General features: G+C 59.0%; 1 protein-coding gene across 1 annotated transcript; it reads left to right on the plus strand.

Moving 5' to 3' along the window:
- The first annotated feature begins 1,734 nt into the window (after positions 1–1,734).
- On the plus strand, positions 1,735–11,173 carry LOC104029500 (chloride intracellular channel protein 2). Its single transcript, XM_075720860.1, has 6 exons — positions 1,735–1,954; positions 6,901–7,010; positions 7,467–7,592; positions 8,635–8,741; positions 9,159–9,340; positions 9,515–11,173. The coding sequence occupies exons 1-6, from the start codon at positions 1,898–1,900 to the stop codon at positions 9,674–9,676; spliced, it is 744 nt and encodes a 247-aa protein (XP_075576975.1). The 5' UTR covers positions 1,735–1,897; the 3' UTR covers positions 9,677–11,173.
- Positions 11,174–17,037: the final 5,864 nt, after the last annotated feature.

The raw sequence follows: 17,037 nt of genomic DNA on the forward strand, positions 1-17,037 counted from the left end.
GAGACCTCTTTGCTGCCACCCTTCTGCCCCCACAGGGCCAGATACCAGGCGCCCCGACATCTTGCCAGGAGGGCACCGTGCCATCCCCGTGCCCTCCGCCCCGCAGGAGTTAAATCCCTGCCTGCTGCTTCAGCTGGCAGCTTGGAGGGAAGCGCAGCGGGCAGGAGCTGCCCGCTCTGTGCTGGGGCTGAGGTCAGCAGAGAAGGCAGCAGCCGGCAGTGCCAGGAGCCGGCGCGGCTCCCCACGGGCTCGGCATCGCTCGGGGAGGGGCAGCAAGAGGGGGGGCTGGGGCGGCAGCAGGGACCAGCACACATCACCCAGGGGTCCACAGCGGGAGCTGGGTGGGGGGAGCAAGACAGGCGCCGAGCTCGTGCTGAGGGTGCTGCCACGGCCCCGCTTGGCCCTCACGCCATTAATTCATCCCTCTCGCTTATGAGAACGTCAGGCAGAGTTTCCTGTCCCATCGGGTGGAGTTTCAAGTTCTCCCAAAGCTTTGATGGGGCAGACAGAAAAATGCCCCCCCCCAGCCCCTCCTGTGCAGCCACCAGTGTAAGCACCACTCTGGGCTGGGCGGCAGGATCCAGGAGAAACATCTCCCTTGGGGGGACTCCTCCAGCAGCCTGCAAAATCATTTCCCAGCCTAATTGCCCCAGGGTGGATGCTTTCTTATCAGGGTTTGATTATTTTTAGGAAGGTCTGAGCTTACCCGAGCTGGGGGGGTGCTGAGTCAAGCAATCAGGATCCCCATTTTGTGCAAAGCTCGGTACCAGCTATGGGGTCCCAAGGTGCGAGACGGGACTTGCCCAAGAGAGGAGTTAAACCCATGGGTGCTGGAAAGCTGTCTGCTGGGACGGCAGCCAGGACGATCTGACGGCGAATGTTTCCCTCCCATCCTGGGGAGGAAAGCAAGCCGGTCATCCTTCCTGCGAAACAGCCCAAATTCCAGGAATGGGGCCCTGCCGGGGGTCAGCCCTGGAGACATCCCTTCCCATCACCCTGCCATGCACCACCCCAGCTGAGCTGCTGCCAGTGGCACTCTGGGGTTCCCCGCTGCACCCTGACATGCTCCAGCCTCTCTGCTTTCCGTCCTTGGCTGTTTTGCAATCCTTCCTGCCTAAGGTCTGCGCCCTCGCAGCGCTCGGCCAGCTGCAAAGAGCTGGTGGCAGGCAGCCAGGCTGCCCCACTCGGCTTCCCTGAACGCTTGCCCTGCTCAGCCCCGAATCCTTGCAACAAGGGGTGCTCAGAGAAGCCCACCCAGGGGGACCCCGGGGGGTGGTGGGCAGGGAGAGGGGCTGCACCCTCCCTCCCCGCAGCTGCCCATCGTGGTGCAGCAGCAGGAGATGGGGAAGGCAGTGGGAAGGTCAGCCCGGTTCACCCCAAAGATATAAAGTGGCGAGCCCTGGGGCACCGGTGTCTGGGCGCAAGGGTGGGAGGGTGGGGAAGGGGCAAGACCAGACCGCAGCAGCATGAGGAGCGGCAGGCAAGACACTTCCTCCGCAAAACCCCGCGGTTCCCAGCCGGGAGGTGACAGCAGCAGTGCCGGGGCGCTTGGGCCGACAGCCCACTGCTCGGAGGCACTGAAGCAGCGCCTGGGCGGGTGCGATAGACTGGAAGGGGACCCGTGAATACATCCAGATAGACCCGTGCTGAGTCACAGCTGGGAGGCCCCGCAGCTTCCCCCTCCCCGCCGGCAGGTCCTGGCGCACACCCCATCGCTCCTCCCCGCTTCAAAAGGAAGGAAAGGGCGAGCCCCAGCCCTCCGCAGGGTGTGAGCACAGCCGAGGTGCTCGAGCCGAGCCGCTGGCCCTCCAAAAGCCTCCCCCGTCGGAGCTCCGCAAAGGACAGACCAACTCACCACAGCAGTGAGTGGCCAGTGGTTCCTCCCCACGCTGCCGGGATGGAGAGTCGGCAGCACAATGCCAGCAAGGAGCCCGAGATCGAGCTGTTTGTGAAGGTGGGTCTTGCGGGGGACGGAGGCTCTTTGGCGGTTTCCCACAGGCTCGTCCTCACCAGGCTCCAGCTGGGCGTAGGTGGAAGAAATTTGTGGGTGTCTTCACATTTTGGGAGGCTGGAGATGGGTACCAAGTTTGGGATCGCTCGCCATGAGCGGCTAAGCAGGTGCCCAGAGGAGGGGACCAGGCACGTGGTTGCGTGGGGACCGGTGGGGTGTCACACCCAGCATCCTAGAAGATGCCCTGGTCTTGCGGTGGTTGCGTACCCTGGGGGAATGGGCTGGCAGCTGGTGTAACGAAGGAGCGGGCACACACATGCCTCTCGAAACCCAGGTGAGACAAGCCCCAGCCTGGGAACAGCAAGCGGGAGGGTTGAGAGCAGACACTTCAGCTTCTCCTGCGAGCCAGGTTGCGAAACAGAGCGTGGACGGCTCGGGGAGCAGGCGCTGGTGCCCACGTGTGGGCGGGATAGGGCGGCTTCGCCGAGCAGCCTGGGGGGATTATTCGCTGGAAATGTTGGGGTTTTTTTCCCCCCCTGTTAAGCAATTTTCCAAACACTTCCCCTGGAACGTTTTAACACTTGAGTTCAAAATATCTGCAGCGGAGTTTTAACACTTGAGTTCAAAATATCTGCAGCGGACGTGCGGGATGTAGAAGGAGAGGAGCCGAAGCTGGTAGCTGGTAACTGTGTGTGCCGGCAGCGATGCCAGCGGGGCCCCGGGACACGCTGTCAAGTGACAGCGGCCATGGGGAGCAATGCCTCCCTGTGCCACCACATCGAAGTTTTAAGGGCGGTTTCCCTGCAGCCGCTCAGCCCCGTGGGCTTCGCTCCTCTCCTCCCAGGGCAGCTCGGTGCCCGACAGGACCGTGGTGCCTGGCCGGAGGCGCTGGCTTCCCTGGCACAGGCACCCGGCAGCACCGGGCACCGTGCGGCGCCTTGCTTGGGTCGTAGTTGGAAATACTGCTGGAAAGGATTATGTGAGCCTTCGAGGGAGGGAGCTCCCGCATCCCCTGCCAGAACTGTGGCCACGGTGGTGCGTGCCAGGCTTCGAGCTTGGCTGAACCGAATCTAGGCAAGTGTATTTTCTTGGTGAAAGTAATTCGGGTCTTGAATTCCCTTCTTAGCACCACTTTTTCCCCCCCGAGATGGCTGGGGAGAAGAGGAAAACGATACATGAGGTGACTGCAATGGCGGCAGCACCTTCAAGGGGGTTTTTCAGCAGGAAAGGAAACAGAAAACAAAACAGCAGCGTTGTCAGGACTTCCCCTACGCCTTAATTTAGCATGAAAAAAACCTGGCTTGTCTGTTAACAGACAAATCGATGCTGTGCCTCCTTCTCCTACCATTCAGGACCCAGTTTTATGAAAGTCACAGCAGCTCCCGGCTGCAGGCAGGCACCGTCCCGTGCCATCGGCCCCTCACACCTCTCCTGGGGTGGGGTCCGCCCTGAGCTGCCGGTGTAACCTGCGATAGCCTTAAATCATGGGGGGGGGGGGGGGGGAGCCAGCACTCCCGCAAGCACCTACTGGCATGCTGCCCCTGCCAGGCTTTTGCTTTGGCAAATGCTGAAGTTAACTTGGCGAGGATGGGGAGCGAAGCAGTGCCTGTGTCACCTTTGGGTTGGGGCAGGTGGTCCCCAAGGGGCTGGCAATTTCCCACCCTGCCGTAGTCCTGGTGAGAGCATCGTCCCACCGGCTGGGGGGCTCTCCCTGCCCAGGAGGAGGCTCTGCCCCTCAGCCCCACAAGGCATTTAGCTGCCCCCAAGGCTGCTTCCCGGCTTTCGGGGTGGCTGTAGGAGCCACGGGCAGGTCCTGGTGGATGTTGCGCGCTTAGCGGTGCCCCAAGCACGCAGAGCTGCTCCCTCCTCCCACCGGCTGTTTCACTGAGGGGAAACCACAGGAACTAAGTAACTTTTTGGTTTTATGCCTCATGCAGCCTCGTGGGGCCTCAGAGAGTTGGGGCTAAAAACCTGCACCTCCCTGGAGATGCTGTGCTAGCCCACGCCACGTTTATCCATCATCCAGAGGGGAAAAGAGTGAGGAAAGTCAGTCTTGGAGGGCCACAGGCTCTGTCCCCCGTGCCCTGGTCCCTGCTGCAGCCCAGGGAGAGCAGGGGAAGAGGCTCTCTCTGGAGAAGGAAGTGAAGAGCGATGACTTCCGCACCGCGCTTTTGCTGGGGAGGGAGGGCGTGTGGCTACGAGCCTCCCCAAACCCCTTTCCCCTGAGCTGCCCCGGCTCCTCGAGCGCTCTCCCCATGTCCACGCGGGTGCCAGCGGGGCCACTCCCGAGCCTGGTGCCCGCCGGGCAGCGCCTGAGCGCTGGTGGAGCTGCCCTCCGCTTCCTCCAGATGAAGATTTGGCTCTGAGCATCCTAGGATGGGCTTGGCTTAACTTTTTTTTCCCTTGCAGAGGCCATCCTGATTCTCCTTTCACTCTCGTCCAAAATTCCCCACCTCTCTATTTTTAGAAGACAAAGGGGAAAACCAGCCTGCGCGGCTCAGAGGCTGGAGCTACAAGGCAGGCACAGAGAAGCCTGAAGCAGGCGAGCACAGCCTGAGCCCAGCACAGCCGCAGTGAGGGACATCCCACCCACCTGCCCGTCCCCTCCAGCACTACCGTTGCCCCTCATGCGACTCCACCAGAGCCACTTGCTGCCTCGGCTCAGCACAGCAGCTCGTGTGGGGCCAACAAGATAAATTACAATTAAGCCCCCTTGCTCCCAGCCTTGTGCTGAGTGAGGAAAGCAAAGGGGAGCGCAGCCAGCTGCCACCAGCAAGGGCCACATCAGGAGAGCAGGGAGGAAAGCGTCAGTCCTTGTGCCAGGCAGCCACAAAAACACCAAGAGCTGTTGGTGTTGGAGATGCTCCAAAGGATGACATTAATTTTGGCTTATAGGTGCCAGCGACGATGGAGAAGGGAAGGGGAGCAGAGATGCCCTGCTCTCATGCCAATGGGTAGCCCTCGTGTCTGTTTTCTGACTCTCCCCTCCAGCTCCCTCGCAGGACATGCGATACACAATTTTATTTGCCACCAAAGAAGCCTTATTTGTTATAAGCTGACATGGGATGCTCCTGAGCAGCAGCTACCCAGGAGCATTTCTTATTAACAGCCAGCAAAAAGCCTCATGTGAATTCAGCTTCACTTCTGGGTATATCTGGGTAAAGCAATACATTTCTCAGTTCCTATTTCCTTTCTCAGGAACATCATTTCATGACAGGTGAGCATAGGAAATACTGCTTAAAAGTAATTTTCATCCCTCTGGAAGGACTAAAAGGTGTTGGCATAGGGGACAAGCAGACCATCACCTCCAGCTGACCACTCAGAGTGTCAGCGTTTTGTTTCGATCAGTTTGCTGTCTCCTTTAGGGGGAGCTTGAGGCTGGTGTATCAATCCTGGAGAAGCTGAGCACTCCAGAGTCCACAGGTTTCTGGGCACTAGATACAGACAGGTGACTCGCAGCACTTACCTCCAGCCCAGAAGAGGCAGGCGCAGGTCTCTGCATCTTCTGCTAATGAAGCATCCTCAGCCATCCTGTCTTTGGGCCCCCCGTGAGGTGTGAGCTCTGGAGCTGCCTCCAGCTGCCCACCCTGGATGTTATTGCTGCTACTTGACTTCTGCACCTCCAGGTCCTCCCAAATCTCATAACTCTCTTGCTTAGCCTCCGGACTTCAGCTTGCCAGCCGATATCAAGGCTTAGCACAGAGCTGCAGGGCATGAGCCATCCCACTGGGGCTCACGTGCCGACGACACAAGCTGCTCCGTGGGAGCAGCATCCCTCCGTGAAGGAGCTGGTGCAAGCCATGCTGCTCCTCCCTGGAGCGGCAGGACTGCCACACACGCCAGAGGACCATGGTTCATGTGCAGCTGAGGAATCAGTTAACTCTTTTAAAGAAGTCGAGTTTCCTGTGAGCCATTTTACCTCTCATACCACGGCACAACTTCCCTCTCTGAGCAGCATCTGTGCCAGTTTTCACGCACTGGGGGTAACCTGCCCTGTTCCTCTTGACCAAGCTGCTTATAAGGAGTTTCAGTCCTTTTTGCAAAGGTTATTTTCAGCTGCTACATAGCAAGGAAATGGGCTTCACTCCACCTGCTGCTGCTTTCCCTTGGGATTGCTGAATGGACACCATCTGGGTGGGACTCAGGCAGGTTGTCCAAGCTCCTCGCTTTCCTGTGTCCCCACTGCTGTTTGACCCCCATCCTGGTCACAGAGCAGCCCCCTAAATGCTGAGATGTCACAGCCGTGTCCATGCAGAAGGGTTGAAAGGGACTGTCTGCACACGATCGAAGCTTTAGGAGCTGACACACGGCTCCATTCCCCACTGATGCTGGGTGGGATGCCAGCGTGAATCCACCTCTGCACAGACCCACCACCCCCATCCCCTTCTCCTCCCCAGTGCTGAGGAGGCTGCTTGGGTGGTTCTTGGCCATTGTCAGCCTGGGGAAATCATGCCTGGGTTTGTTAAATGCACACAAAACCGGAGGCAGACACTAACAGCACACAAAAACAAACTGCTCTTTTTCCTGGCAAACATGAGCACATTTCCCTTCTCGCCGTACTCTCCAGCCTGGCCTCCCAGCCAAGCGGACCCTCCCTTCCGCCCCATCCACCAGCAATCACCCTCCACCTCCTTCCCCGGCCTCCTTCTCCTCTTCCTCCTGGCTTTATCTCACATTTCTGGGAATGATCCGACCCCGGGCATCTTGAGGATGCTCTCTGATGCTTTCCAGTGGCAGCAGGGCCACAGCTCAGGGAGGGGATCCTACAGCCGAGCCCCCAGTGCCGGGAGAGGCTCCCTGCAGCAGGCGATGCCAGCGTGCCAGGCTGAGCCCTCTGCGTGCCTTCCTCCCAAGACCGGCTGCGGTGGCTCTCCATCTCCAGGCATCCCGTCTGGGCTGGGTGAACCCAGCCGATGGGTTAAATCCTTGTTTCTCTGCTTTCCCGGCAGGCTGGTCTGGATGGAGAAAACATCGGAAACTGTCCCTTCTGCCAGCGCCTCTTCATGGTGCTGTGGCTCAAAGGGGTCAAGTTCAACGTCACCACGGTGGACATGACCAGGTGAGACGGCACTACAGCTCAGCCCTCTGCCAGCAGTGGGGCGAGACACCCCTGGCTCAGCTCCCCCCATCAGCACTTTCCTCCCTCCTGCCCGCACCGCGACCAGCATGCCACCGCGGGAGGGACGGGGGTGACAGTCCCTGCCTGCGCGCTGCCCATCACGCTGCGGGGTGCAGGGGGTGGGCCAGCGTGGAGCTCCATCTGCGTGCCCACACGTGCCGGGCACAGGGACCCCCTGTCCTGCTGGATGTGGGTACGAGTCTGGGGCACCACAGGGCAGACTGAGAGGCTGGGGGGCACTTTTCAGCCCCGCAAAAGCAGAGCGTGCAAGTGGGGATGCTCCCAGTCCTGTGCCCCCTCCTACACACCCACCTCAGCCTTGTCACTTTGCCCTGGGGAGGCTGGTGGGTGCAGACAGGCTGCAGGCTCTGAGCCCACTTATTTTCTCCATTCCAGGAAACCTGAAGAGTTGAAGGATTTAGCGCCGGGCACCAACCCACCCTTTTTGCTGTTCAACAAGGAGCTGAAAACAGACTTCATTAAGATTGAGGAGTTCCTGGAGCAGACCCTGGGCCCACCCACGTAATTGCAAGCTTGCTCCTTCCCCCTTTCGGGGCCTGGCAGGCATGCCGCAGCATTGCATAGTGCTCGGCAGATTGGGAAACCAAGGCAGGGTGCTAGGAGGTGCCTGAGAGCAGCTTGGGGAGGGGGCTGGCTCCCCACCCAGCACCCTGAGTTGTGCTCTGCAGGGCCAGGGCTTGCGATGCCGAGGGGCTGCGTCCCCTGGGGAAGGCGGCAGGCAGGGCTGCCAAGGGGACTGGGACGGGCTGGGATAGAAAACAAAGGGAGGAAATGCACTGGTCCCTTGGCGTAGGCAGGGCTGGGGGGGAGAGGGAGAGGTCCCTGCAGGCGCGGGGACCCCCTGGGAGCTGTGGTTTTGCAGCTGGCTGTGGCCGTTGGTGTCGAGGCAGAGGGGGAACATGAGACCCCCTTTGCCCGCTCGTATCCATTCAAGCAAATGCCCTCGCTTGAATGCAGCAGTGCAGCTGGCCCGAAGGGCTGCCAGGGGCGGGGAGCGATCCCCCCTGAGCTCATGCAGGGCACTGCCCGCAGCCCGCCAAGCCAGCCCGCCCCATGCACTGCGTGGCTGCAAGCCCTGCTGCCACGTGCAAAAGAGGAAGCTTCAAATGCATTTGTCATCTGCCTCCTCAGACGTGTCTGCCCTTGCAGCACACCCTGGGACACATCAGCAAACAAGAGACTGTTCCGTGGGGGCTTCTGGCTTCCCCAGGCCCCTCCTGTGCCAACATGCATCCTCCGGGCTGGGCCAGAGCTGCCTGCAGGCAGAGCTCTGCTCCAGGGCTCTGCTGTCACCCGCATCGCCTAACCACGGAGTTTCTGCTCTGTGATTTTCCCCTAGCAAACACCCAAGATAATACAGCTCCCAGGGTGGCAGCTGCAGTAATTTAAAGCACCGCTGTTCTCCCACAACCAGCTGAACATCACCTGCATCCTCCAGTACCAGCCCTGGGCACCATGGCCTGGGAGATAACGCAGCTGAGGACCATGCAGCTCAGTCTCTGCCTCCACCCTTGTCCGCACTGACACGAGTGTCTCTTTAAAGGTATCCACACCTGAGCCCCAAGTACAAGGAGTCCTTCGATGTGGGGAGCGACATCTTTGCCAAGTTCTCCGCATACATCAAGAACCCGCGCAAGGAAGCAAATATCAGTAAGAGACGCGGGTGGGGGCTGCGGGGTGGTGATTTGCCACGCTGTGGCGGGGAGAGCTGCTTTTGTCTGCGGACAAATCCTGCCATGGGGTTAGGGTTCCTGCTGCCTTCCCCACCAAAGCCTCCTTGGCAAGCCGGGGAGCGGGCAGGGAGGGCGAAGGCAGTCCTCCTTATGGCCCCGCGTGCAGGCACTGGGGAGAGCAGGTCCTGGAGGGCAGCGTGGGGTGATGCTGCTGGGAGCCCCTGGGAGCAGAGACTCTGGCCAGCGGCCAGCGCTGTGCACCACCGGTGTGGCCCTGAGGGTTTTGTCCCTGCGTGCAAAGCCTGAGCGAGGCTCAGCCACCCTGGCACAGCCCTGGGCTGCGCTGGGAGCCCAGGGCACCAGGCTCACTGCACTTGTTTCCCTGCCCACCCAGATTTCGAGAAGGCCCTGCTGCGGGAGTTTCAGCGGCTGGATGTCTACCTAAACACTCCTCTCCCTGAGGAGATTGACCAGGACAGCGTGGAGGACATCACCGTCTCCAAGAGGAAATTCCTGGACGGAGACCACCTGACTCTGGCTGATTGCAACCTCCTGCCCAAACTGCATATCATCAAGGTAATGGCACCAGCTCCCAGCGCCGAGCTGGGGGCACCCACTCCAAGAGGGGGTGACGGGGGGATGATGCAAACAGGGGGCTGGGGGGGTCCCATAATTGTCCCCCCACCAAGCCAGAGAGTGAATCTTCCCCAGGTCTGGGAAGTCTCAGCCTCCTCCTCCTCTCCTCTCTAGATCGCAGCAAAAAAGTACCGCGACTTCGAGATCCCAGCAGACATGACGGGCGTCTGGCGCTACCTCAACAACGCCTATGCCTGTGATGAGTTCAGCCACACGTGTCCCGCGGATGAGGAGATCGAGCACACTTACGCCAGCGTCGCCAGGAAGATGACCTAACCCCACTGCGGGGTGCGCTGGCAGCACTGCCCCTGGCCGAGCCCTCCACCTCCGCAGTCCTGACACAACCAAACCCCGGCTGAGGGAGGGACTGGAGAGGGTTTATGGCATCGCTACCTGCCGCCTTTCAGAAATACCGCCTTGCTTCACAGCACCCCGCCGCTCCCGTCTCCTCCTCCACGGCTGGCTGCAGCCCCCATGCGCTGTCAGTGCTGACTGCATGTAGGGACCAGTCCCTGCGTGGCTGCAGTGGCAACTGCATCCCTCCTCCCTGGCAACGGGCCTCAAGGCCTGTGACCATGCATCACAGGAAAAGCTGAGCGCTAGCCTTCCGCAGCAGCACTTTGGTGGAAGAGGTGAGACCCCCCCCCCCCAAAAAAAAATGGCTGGGCCAGCCCTGCCTCCCCATCCACTGCTGGAGCTGCTCTGCTCTGCCAGCCCTGTGTGGTCCCAGCCATCCCGTAGGCTCAGGAAGAGGTGTCCCAGCATCCCAGCGCATCATCTGGGCTGGAGCTCTTTGAATTCGTGCAGTTGCCCTTCTGCACAACACCCTGCAGCCTGCATTTGGGCAAGCCCTCTCTTCCACCAAGGCATCCAGGTTCCATCTGAAGACACCCCTGGTAGTTTATTGCGGTGACAAATTGTTCTGACTGCTAGAGAGCTGTAACGTGCATCGAACTCCCTGTTAGGACATGGGGGCAGGACGATGCTGGGGATGATGCCTGGCATGAAAGTGCCAGGACGTGCTGTGGAAGGGAAGGAGGGGTGCAGGGACTCGTGAAGGGCTGATTGAGGATCAGGGCATCCCTCCCTTGTGTGCCAGACCCAGGGCCATGTGCTGTTGGCTGCAAGGTCCTGTCTGGCCTCCTGTGAGCTAAGAAACCTCTCCCTGCCTCGCAGGACACTGCAGGAGATGCAGCCATGTGTAGCTCCAGCTCCATCACCCCTCTCCAGTCCCCACCAACGCTTCAGGTGCCTGACTGGGAGATGGAGGCATGGGGTAGGGCATCCGTCTGGTTTCCACACCCCAGTACTGGACAGTCTAAGAGAGCAGGCAGGCAAAAGCTGCTTTGCAAAGCGCTGTGTCTGTAGGAGATACGTGGGCAGGTTTGGTGCTCCCTGGCTCAGCATTGTGCCTTCCTGTCCAGTGTAGCTGATACAAACTCTGCACGGCCATGACATCCCATCCTCCCCTATCTGATACCTCCAGCTCCCCCAAGGGCTCCTGCCAGTGCCTGTGAATTCAGCCAGCCCTCCCCAGCCAGCCCTGTGGGCAAAAAAATACTGTACAGTGAGTGTGGTGGGTCCTGCAGGGGCACGGTGATGGCAGAGACCCCTCCAGCCCTCGCTGCCACTTCCCTCTTTGCACTAAAAGGTGTGTCCTTGCAAGCCTGCCTCTGATAGCACTGGGTTTGGGGACTGGTTTTGTTATTAATGGGTTTTGGTTTGTTTGGGTTTTTTAAACTAAGAACAGCAATAAACTATATTTTAATACGCCTTGCTTGTGTACTGTCCGCACACGGGTCAAGGCCACCAGGCGGTGGAGGGTGATGCAGTGGGTGGAGAGGGCTTCCCCCCCTTTTGAGATTTATCAAAAGTGAAGCTGTAGCCCCCAGTCTCTGCCACCCTGCACCACTGGGATGCACGTGGCAGCCCCTGCCCGCAGGAGAGACGTCCCCTCCTCAGAGCACATGCACTGTGATCTGCCCACACCATGCAGGTGGCAGTGGGAGGACACAGGACCCTGCGCAGCGTGAGGATGGAGTAACCACAGGATGCTGCTCCGGTGCGAGGTGTTTATTCAGCTCCTGCTGGTAGCCAGCATGTTCCTGCCAGGCCACGGTGGCAGGTCTGCCTTGCCATGGGTCCTGGAGGTCTGCTGGTATGGGAGAAACACTGTCCTGCACCCCACATCCTCATGGAACTCTCCCCCTACCCCACAACACCCCTCCTCTGCTGCAGACCCCCTCCCCTTCTCCCCACAAGGGACCAGAGACCTTTCAAAGCTCTGTGCAAACCAGCCCATAGCGAGATGTGGGGTCATGCTGTGGTGGGCTGGCCGGAAGGCACTGGGATGGTGGTGGCAGGGAGCAGGCTGGCAGGCAGGTGGCAAGCAGAGCTCCTCCTGTACCCCTCATTTGGTGACACAGTATTTCCAGAAGCAAGCTGGGAGAAAAAGGAAAAGACACCCATGCGAGGGGCTGCAGCAGCACTTGGCTACAGCCAAAAAGTTTAAAGATAGGGAGATGTACATCTCTTCTCACAGGCTCTCCTTCGGCTTTGAATTCAGTTCTAGGAGCACAGCCTGGGAGCTGAACGCCTTAGTCCACATCATGGGCACCCTCTACCTCATACCATGGGCACCCTTCACCCCAAGTCATGAGCATCCTCCACCCCAAGCCCAGCTCCTGCTTGCCATGGCCTCTTTGCAGGTCAGTGGTGGGTCGGGTCCCAGGACCCGTTGGGAGCTGGGCACTCACTGCTCTTGCTGGGTTGCTGAGGGGTCTGGTCTGTCTGGGTAAATCCCTGGCTCTGGAGCTCACCCACTGCCACCATCTTCCAGAGCACTGCATCAAGCTCTTCCACCTGCCGTGGCATAGCAGCCCTATCACGCGTGTGTGGTGCCCATCTGGCAAAACCAGCCCCCAAACCCCTTCCCCTCACTGCCGGACCAGGGAGGGAAGCAGCGTCAGCACCCGAGCAGGACTACCTCAGTCCCTATTTACTGCCCAACAGGGATGGGGTTTGCTGGGACCTCGTGGGGAGCTGGCCCATGGGAGTCCCCTGCCTGGCAGCATCTCCCTGGGCCACCCCACCCACCCCCCCCAGACCAGAGAGGCACCTCCACTCACCAATCGGTCAGGGACATCCTCCTGGAGAGTGCTTGTATTTCCTGGGAAAAAAAAAAAAAGGAATGCCATGAGCACGCAGGGTCTATGGGTCCAGCGTGGGGGGCAGGAGCCAAAGGAACATATGTCAGAAGGAGGGGACACAGCACCATCGCCTGCTTCTCCCCATGCTCCCCTCAGGCACCTAACCCGCAGCACTCCTTTGTCCCGGATGCAACCCTTCACCTCTTCAAGAGCATCCTAATGCCTGCCTCCCTCCACATGTGCCCCCACACCAAGCCCATCCTTGGGTCTAGTTCACCTTGAGCTCTGGGACTCACCCTTGCTACGAGCCGCTTTCTGGTCATGGCTCGCTACTTCCCCTGGTGCAGACAGAGCCTGGTTCAGGTTCCTGGATGGCTGGAGTCCTGCTAGAGGCTTGTTATCAGCCACAAAGCCAACTGCACCATCAGCCACGTTAAAATCTGTTGTCATAAGGTCTGGGTTGAATGGGGAGACAGTGACAAGGACAAAGCGGCTCATTCAAGGTGCGTTTGTTCCTCAGGCAGTGGGATGGAGAGCCTGAGCATGGTCTACAGATCCAGAGAATGACAGGCAGGTTGTTTGAGGGGGACTAGGGTTCATGTCCTTGTCTGGCCATGCATGCCAGCTCAGGCTAGGTGTCAAAACGTTGGCCATGGCACTGCAGGTGTGGCCTCAGTAGTGCTGAGCAGAGGGGAAGGATCCCCTCCCTTGACCTGCAGTGATGCTCCTCCTAATGCAACCCAGGACACTGTTGGTCGCCTTTGCCGCAAGGACATGTTGCCGGCTCATGGTCAACTTGGTGTTGACCAGGGCAGCCCTGGCGTGTCCTGGTGCCTGAGGTTGTTCCTCCTCAGGGGCAGGACTCAGCACTTCTGCTTGCTGAACTGCACAAGGTCCCCCTCAGCCCATGTCTCCAGCCTCTCCAGGTCCCTCAGGATGGCATCATGACCCTCTGGTGTTATCAGCCACTCCTCCCAGCTTTGCATCACCTGTAAACTTGCTGACGGTGCACTCTGTCCCATCATCCAGGTCATTAATGAAGATGTTAAACAGAACCATCCCCAGTACCGACGCTGAGGATGCACCACTAGTGACTGCCCTCCAGCTGGACTTTGTGCCACATTTCTCAGCCCATTTTCAACCCACCTCACTGTCCACTTATCTAACCTGGACTTTGTCATCTCGTCTATGAGGATGCTATGGGAGACAGCGCCAAAAGCTGAGGGAAACAACATCCGCTGCCTGGTGTTGCTTTCAGCATGACTGCAACAGGCAGGTGGAGAAGGTCCCCATTAGCTACTGGGGTTCCCCCTGCCACAGAAGACCCTTCTGAGGGCAGCTCCGCAGCACCCTTTCCTAGCCTCACTTAGCCAAGCTGCTGCACCGGTGGGAGCTGCGAAGGGTTAAGTCCAGACCCCCGTGACCCCAGGTAACACCTCAGGTAAGTGCAAGCAGAAATCTTGCCTGGGTGAGTCTGTCCCATGGCCTGTCTGCGTTGCTGTGAGGAAAGGGATAGTCTATGGTCACCACAAAAACAAACATTAGGCACATGGCTACGACTAAGGCAGTAAGTGCCTTGCTGTCTGACTGTGTTTAACTGGAAACCAGCTGGTGTGTTGGGGGCTTTCCAGCATCTCACCCTTCGACCCATCCCTCCTCCAGCGCCTGCCTGTGCGCAGCCCCCAGGAAGCTCCCACCAATCTGCGGGAGCTGAGCAATCCCAAACACTTGGCCTTGTATTTCCTTTGCCTCAGACATGTTGTCAAGCTACTAAAGCTCTGGAAGTCCCCATGAGTCAGCCAAGCGGCAAGAGGAGCCCCTGTGCCTGCTCGTTTCCCAGAAGCACCAGGCAGCGAGCCGTGCAGGGACTGCTTGCAGGGGTTGCGCAAGCGGATCATGGGGCTGGGGTCATGCTCTCCTTCGGGGCTCAAGCTCTGCCCAAGTGACTTTTCCTCCAGCATCAGAAAGCCCAGAGTGTCTAAACTGGTGCTTACCCCGCTGGCCGGCACTAGCACATACGGACCAGGACCACAGGGCGGATGTGAGCGGGTGTCATCAGCCCGGAGCCCAGCAGATACCGGCTCTGCCACCTGCGGTCCCCTGGGGCACCGGCCTGCATGCAGTGATGCACAGCAGGGCACCACACTGCAGTGATGCACAGCAGGGCACCACGCTGCAGCAAAGCCGCCGGCACAGGGTGCAGTCAGCCAGCGTTGCAGCGCCGGGTCTTGCAGCTGTCGGGGAGGCTCGTACCAGCCCTGTGACCATGAGCAGAGCTCACCCCGTCCCAGACCATACCAGGCTACCCAGCGTGCAGCACTTGCTCCACACATGAGCTGCAATTCCCTCATCTCCACATAGGGTGTCAGAAGAATATCGAGTCTAGAGGGATGCTTTGTTTGTATGCCCCAGGCTGGCTGATTCTTAGCGCAACATTGTCTGTCATCCCGGAGTACCTGGACACGTCACCCAAACTGCTGTCTGCAGATCACAACAGCCAAAGCTGTCCCTCGGGTACAGGATGGTCTTCTCGTCCAACCTGGTCACACTAGGAATGGGTTTAACCCTGCTGGGCACACACTACTCCTAACAATACTGGGGAAAGCACTCCCCAGGCCAGAAGCTCTTTCTGCCCAAAGAAAAACAGGGGGAAGCTGTGCTGCTGTGCATGTTTGCAGCAGCCAAGCCCCCGTGAAACACCAGATACGAGCCATGTGGTTTGACCCAGCACTCACTGCCAGCCATAAAGTGGTGCACAGGGACAAACCCAACCTGTTTCAGGCACAAACTCCCAAGTCAGTTGTCCTTACCTTGGGCACTGTTGCTTTCAGGGTAGACAGGATAAGCGCTGATGCAGCAAGCCCCCAGCAGTAGTGCCAAGGTGATGACCATCCTCTGGGAAGGCATCTTCTCTCCTTCTCCAAGCCTTGACCAATTTCCTAGGAGCCTGTGAGTGAGGGAGTGTGAGGCGGTTCTCTTATGTCCTCCAGCTCTCTGCGATCAATATGGTCTCATCAGGTGGGTTGTTTTTTCTGCTGGGTTGGCCATCCATCCTGATGACAAGAGACGACTAGCCCTGCTCTCCCCGCCCCAGTTCGATCTCTGTCACTCTTGAATGAGGATGCTTGATAAATGCTTGACCAGGTTTTCAGAAGCACCACTGTTTTCCATGGCTGTCCTGTGCTGGGGTAGGAAGTGCCACGGAAGGTTGACCATGCCTCTGGTGGGGTCTGGAGGAGGATCAGAAGAGAACATTGGGCCAACATTTGGACAAAACACGAGGATCCACACTTCCTTTTTGCATGATCTTCCTCCCCAAGGGTTACCACATGTCTTCCGCTCCTTTCACATCTCATGGCAACATGAGGGCAGTGGCAAAGCCTTCAGCCACCCGGGCATCCTGAGCTGATTCTCAGTGGGTGCCCTGGTCCCTAATGACAGGACTCAGCAAGTGACAAGGATCATCCTCTGCAGATGGCAGCAGCTGGAGCTTCCTTGCTGGAACAGTATTTGACCTTGCAGGTGTTCAGAGGAGCCTCTCTCCTTATCCCAGAAGCTGGCAGCGCAATTCCCCCTTCTAGGGGATGTGTCTGTGAGCTCCAGGCAGCCGATGTAGTCCCAGCTCCGCTCGGCTGTGGACATCCAGGCCAGTAAGGGAGACAGATGAGGCGAAATGTTCATCCATCCCAACTGGGCACGTCACTCAGCTGGGACCTTTTTCCTAACAAAAATCCATATCTAGCCTGTTTTCCGTCTGCTCCCATCCCCTGGATGCTAGGTTTCATGCCATATAATGAAAAATCCCGGAGGCAGGCTCATCACTTCTGCTGTCAGGACACAGGCAGGAAGCACAGCCCGGAGAGGGTCACCACAGGGAGAAACCATGGAAAACCCCTCCAAACTCATGGGTGCATCACATGAGATGATGTGCACCCAGCTCAGAGGGCAGCTCTGCCTGTGCTGTGCATCACTGGGAGCATGAGCGGTCTTTGTGGGCAGAGAGCTACAGATCAGTGTGCCCGGAGCAGTGCAAGGGGAGCAGGAAGGCATTGAGCTGAGCCACCTAGTCCATTCCTTGTCCACAGACCAGAAATCCCCTGACACGTGCATCAGGAGGATGGGGAGCACAAGGCCTGGCCATATCTCACAGACCCTGTTCGAGCCGGCTGCTGGGAAGAGCAGGGTGAGCTGTCAGGCTCCTCCACCCAACACAGAGGAGTTCAACCTGTGGAGCAAGGGGACCTGGTGACAGAGCTGGGTGACACATGGCTCCATCAGCTCTGCTTCATCAGGGCGCCCACGGCACCTCCCGAATGCAGACACTTGCCATGTGTCCCCAGACGAGGGCACTCCCAGACTAGCACATGAAGTGGGAACAGTTTCGCACTGCAGCCTCCCAGCCCCAGAGCTTGGCCCTGGGGTGGCCTGGGCATCCCCATCGCCCACCGGCACTCAGCACTTGGGTCCCAACCTGCCGAGCTACAGGAC

This window comes from Pelecanus crispus, chromosome 13 (assembly GCF_030463565.1).
Source record: "Pelecanus crispus isolate bPelCri1 chromosome 13, bPelCri1.pri, whole genome shotgun sequence".
Classification (NCBI taxonomy): Eukaryota; Metazoa; Chordata; class Aves; order Pelecaniformes; family Pelecanidae; genus Pelecanus; species Pelecanus crispus.